The 5642-nt window shown below is 33.9% G+C and overlaps 1 protein-coding gene across 1 annotated transcript; it reads right to left on the reverse strand.

Moving 5' to 3' along the window:
• Positions 1–1295: 1295 nt before the first annotated feature.
• On the reverse strand, positions 1296–5428 carry LOC133816887 (aspartic proteinase 36-like). The gene is made up of 10 exons (XM_062249210.1): positions 4893–5428; positions 4319–4448; positions 3957–4207; positions 3624–3851; positions 3036–3198; positions 2673–2746; positions 2467–2563; positions 2233–2299; positions 1881–1952; positions 1296–1797 (listed from the first exon to the last, which is right to left on the reverse strand). Exons 1-10 carry the CDS (start codon positions 5126–5128, stop codon positions 1619–1621), a joined length of 1497 nt encoding a protein of 498 aa, XP_062105194.1. The 5' UTR covers positions 5129–5428; the 3' UTR covers positions 1296–1618.
• Between the last annotated feature and the right edge of the window lie 214 nt (positions 5429–5642).

The following is a 5642-nucleotide window of genomic DNA, read 5'->3' on the forward strand; positions in this document are numbered from 1 at the left end:
TATATGTCTATACATTTTGAAGTTTTTAGCACACATTCTTTTGCATATATGGGGATTTTAAATCTGACGATGGTCATGATAATCTTTATTGCTTAGCTTCTATCCATGTTAAAAATTGAAATTTGAAATTGATTTATTGCTATACGATATAGTCAAAGTTCTGTTACAATAGACGGATCGAATTATATTTTACAAGTATACTTAAAAGCTAAAACCATTCCATAACTCATTTATTCTGGTAACTGATAATGTTAGCATAGTGTATATGTTATGTATGTATACTATTATGTGAGAAGGTGCTCGGCTCATCATATAAATTAATCATATTACCTTCGAATTCAATTCAAACTAATCTCGATACTAATCTAATTACAAAGTTTGAAATTGAATTATAATTGGATTTGAAATGTTGGATGATGATTGGATTTGATCGATTGGTGAATGAGATTGAAAATTCAATTGAGAATTGATCGAATCCAATTACAATTGAAATATATATTTTTATATTATATATAAATATATTTGATTAGATTGTTGTTGTTTTTGGATGTTATCATATTTTGTTATTATCTAAGTACTTGTTAGTTTTGACACATTAGTTTTAAATTTTTTGAATAGTTGTGTTGTATATTTAATATTTTGACGACTTAATATGGTAATTGAAACGACTTAATCTAGTATTATTGCAAAATAGTGCTTAATTCCTTGAATGTTTTTTTAATTTGTTAAGTTCTTTAATAATAAAATTTAGATTCAAAGATAAAATAACCGATCCAATACAATTACAAATCATTAGATTTTGAGGGCAAATTGGATTAGATTTGATGGTAATTTCCAACCTCCAACCTAAATTGGTTAGGGGTAAACATGTTGAATCAGATCAGATGAGCACCTCATTGGTTATAGCTAAATATATTAGATCGGATCAGTTGAGCACTCCTAGTTCTAGTGATCTACATAACTTTTCAACTATTTTTTAAAATCCAGGACATTTTAGCTTATTAATAGTCAACAACTCTTAAAAAAACCGTTATTATTTTACTCTTAGTTGAAAATAACAAATAAAAAAAAATATAAAATAAAATAACTGTACATTGTTAATTAATGGTATTTTCTCTCTACTTCTCATTAATTCAAGGAAGCTCGTGTATTAATTATAACAAATTACATTTAGCAAATGCTACCTACTAATAGTGGTGTGCGTTTTTAGAACTGTGTTTGACCTAAATTGATAGTGGAATTGGATACACAATGAAATAGTCTAAAACACACAAAATATGAGTGAATTTGTATACTAATCAAACAAATAACACTTTTTAATCAACAATTGTTGCATAAATTGTGATATACAAGCTCACCATAACAAATATCTAACTCTACATATATATTTTTCTCTCTTTTCTATCAGCTTCAAGCCAATAAAAGTCAGATTGAGTTAAAAAAAGAAGAAGCAAATAATGGCTAAACCTATAGCACACTGAACAGACATTGACTGTGATCAAAACAGTAACTTGCTTACTCGCCGGCCGCCATTAATAATAACCGGCGAGGCTGTAATATACAGTGGCGAAAAAAGAATCGGTAGGCTTTGCTGTTATTTCTTGTGTGTTTTTTTTCACTATAAGAACTGGAATGTCCTCTGAATTGCTATGTGAACAAGGAAGGCTAGTAATGTGCAAATAAGTACAGAGTTGTAAGCTTCATTTTGATGCGAACTGCTATCGCTCAGTTGTCCTGCGTTGACAAATTCGGTTTTCCCAATACTTGAAGTTGTCGAGACATTAACCGACATGGAACCTAGTTAAACATGACAGGGATCATCAGTTCACAGGAATCTATTACTTTTGTGTAAAGAGGCAACAATTGGTTAGGAAACTTACAATCATAATTAGCCCATCCAATCCTATGAGCAGCCAAATCATAAACAACAATTTTGTCTTTAAGGACAAGATCTGCAGCAAAAAGAGGATGATTTTAGATTATATTCAAGAAAAAGAACATTTGTGTGTCCATGTGAAATTCCTTTTAGTACAAAGTTTAGCTGACTGGCTAGACAGAAACTAATGAAAGGGAAAGTAAGTAGAAGATTCGACATGAAAAATATAAGTTTCGATAAACAATCATCAACACTTTTTTCGAACGTGGGGAAAACTAAGCTATTGAAAAGTGGTTTGGCAATTCATGAGCTACAAATCTTCACAAAGTTACAATCCAATCAAGTGTGTGTATTACCTCCTAGAATTGTTATCCCTTGACCTGGAATTTTCTGAAACCCAATGCACCAAACTGCAGCACCACCCTGTGACATGTAGATAATATCAATTTCTGCTTGAGATTCAAGAATAGAAAACAGCTTTGAAGCTATTTTGAAATATATGTAAGAGAATATGAATTCCAGACATATTATATCAATGGATAAGAATTTTATGTTCAAAAATCTTGTAAGAGCATATGACTGTTACTCACAATAGAATTCTGTTGTATAAGGTAGTCCTGAGGTCTCAAAAACATGGAGGCACCACCAGCAAAGTTCAAACTAACTTGAGGAAATATATCAGTGACACTGCACCCACATCAATGAACATTTAAGAGTTCAGAATAGAATTGGATAATCTCAAAATACAACATAACAGGAAAAACTAAATAAATAAAACAATGAATAGGGAAAGAACCTGGAGGTGATTAAATAACACTGACTTCCCTTGGCAAGAACAGGTCTTGCAGATTGTGACACTGTGTTGGTAATCTGCACACGGAGATAAGTTCATGTGATAATCACGAGTAATTGGCGAAAATAGACATTCTTTTGATAATTCTTTGCTAAGTAACCGTGTGTCTGTCGAGTGTGTTGAGAAGGCTACTTTGTAAAAAAAAAATTATAATAAGAGGAACATTTTAGAAAGTGACATCTATAATATAAAAAACTTGTCCATACGTATGGTTACATTGCAAGAAGTAGAGGGTAAGTCGATTTTGAAATGAAAAAATAAAGATAAAATTAAAAGAGGTATAAATTGCACTCTCCGTGGACTTACAGCGTTGATAAAGGGCCCATAAGCTTCTTCTGCAAGGTATGCCAAAGTTGTACCAGAATCAATAATGGTTCCTCTGTTGCTTGATGTTGCAAACACTGATGGGTCAATGGATATTGGTTGACCATTTACAGAAATGCTTTGCAGATTCAGATTATAGTGAGGCCTGAAATAGTGGATGCACTAGCAGTAGTCAACATCAGCAAGTCAAAGATTATACTTTCAGTCTCATACATTCTCGTATAACCACATTAGATCAGCAAAGAAAGTTGGATTAAGATGATTATGCCAATGGACCAAGTCTGACAGGCCATAACATGAAAGTTTCTCATAAATGATTACTCCAGTGCATGACAAACTCAAACTAAAAACTTGAGGATACAAATTAGAATAGAAGTGTATCACTATTATCCATTCACATTCAAATGTGTAAAGAAATCAATATCCTAAAAGATCTTTTGAAGACATACAGAGAGATGGATGATGATTATGTTCAGACATGAAATGCTTAAAACAATGGAAAGTCTAACCTCTAAAATTATTGAAGACTGGACATGTAGCAATAAGAAAAGGGGCAAACAAGAAACTTACTGAGAGGGGACAAGTGGACTATAAACTATGTTTGGTTCGATGATTTCGCCAAGAACCAATATACCACCACCACTATCGTCTCCCTTCAAGCAGTGGGAGAACACTTTTGGTGCTATTCCTTGTGAAGCCAATTGAGAGATAACAGACATCCCTTGCTGCCCAAACCCGAAAATCCCATCAACTGCTCTATCTGACTTTGTCAAGTCTCCAGTTTGCAAGGTGCTACACCTGTTTGTTTCACAGTTCACCACATCAAGATTGGCCAATGACTTCCGAGGTCCAAGCAACAACAAGCAAAAAAGTGATACGACGAAGCCAACTTTGCTAGCTTACCCGAAAAGAATAGGAGCTGAAGCATTTTGAATCATGGAAGCTCCAACAACCATGTCAAAGTGCAACAAATCCGAAACATAGTAGCCTGAGGTTCCACTTCCATCTCCATACTGGAAAGTGTATGAACACTGGTTGGTCTGAGAAGAACAAGCAGAGTCTGATGATTGAATCCCAAGACTACATCTCTTATCTGAACAAGAGACTAAGGATGATGTTGATGAGCTCCCAGGATCAAAGAAGTTGAGTGGAATCTGTAAAGAGAAAAATGAAAACTCAAATAATGCTTCACAATTGTTTCTCAGATTCAGTGATATGGAAAACATAAGACAGTGGATAATACATATAAGAGTGATGAGAAGTACTTGGAGTCCACTAGTCTGAGGGCAACCATTGCAGGAACCACAACTGACCCACAAAACATCACTCCCAGTATCAATCTGGACATAGAAATCTTTTGGTGGAGAACCCAATTGCAGTTTTGTAAAATATAGCCTGAAAAAGAGTAATAAAGCCTGAATGAGAATCATAGCCAAAAAGCAAATAAAGAACAAACCCCACAATTTCCAAAAGCCAAATCAAGACAGAGAAAGGACATAAAAACATTTATTAGTAGCTAATAACTATTATTTTGTTGCCAAATTGTGGAAACTAATCATAAATGAAGCAGCTTGAACATGTCTATTAAGACAACTAGCACTAAAAACCAAAGAAAAAACTTCCAATGAGTAACCAAATCTATTAAACGATATACATATAGTATATAAACACAGAAAGGGAAAGAAAATGCAATCCAAAGGTGAAAACCCATCATCGAAAACTCCAAGCTAAATACATACAAAGTACAGATACTGAAATAAAAAAAATAAAAAAACATGAACAGAAGAAAACCCATTATGAAAAATTGCATGAAAGGGCAGATACGATATAATAAAGTACCCAACAACAAAGGGATCGAAGGTCCCTTCTACTCGAAAATCAACAACACCATCCAAAGACTGCAACACCCTTCCATGTCTGAGTCTGTCTCGGGCGACGAGCTGGCTCAGTTGGATTCCATGGTTAGAAGGGAAAGCTCTCTCCAGCATCAAAGTCGCCGGAAAGTCACAGAGAACCACTGCCGCCGGGAGTAAAACTGCAGCGACGGCGATCAAAATTGCGGCGGCCAAAGCCATTGCTTTTGGCTATCTCTGACAGCCACAAACCCAATAAATAATAAATAAAAACAAAAACCCAACTGAGAATTAAGGCTGACCCAAGTGAATAGTTAGTATTAAATATTAGAAAACAAGAACAAATATGAAAAGAGGACAAAGATGGATGAAGAAGACGAAGATGGTGTTTTTGATATCCTGCATCTCATGGAGATGTACAGAGAGAGAATGAATGAAGAGGAGAGAGAGAGAGAGAGAGAAGGGCCCTTCAAGCAAGACAACCACCTTATGGCAGAAGTTTCCAAAATATGGATTACGCTTTAACGTACCTCCTGTTCTAAGTTATAAATATATAATAATAATAAATTTTTTTTTGCATTTCCATGAAAGCCAGATAAGTGAAGTTTTGATTTTGATTTTTTTTTTTCTGGGTTATTAGTCAAAATTTTCAACTCTTTCACCCTTAAATTTAGAGAAAAGTGTATCGATTACGATTTTTTTTCTATATTTTCTTTACTAATTTATTTTTCATTTT

Source organism: Humulus lupulus, chromosome 2, assembly GCF_963169125.1.
Source record: "Humulus lupulus chromosome 2, drHumLupu1.1, whole genome shotgun sequence".
Lineage (NCBI taxonomy): Eukaryota > Viridiplantae > Streptophyta > Magnoliopsida > Rosales > Cannabaceae > Humulus > Humulus lupulus.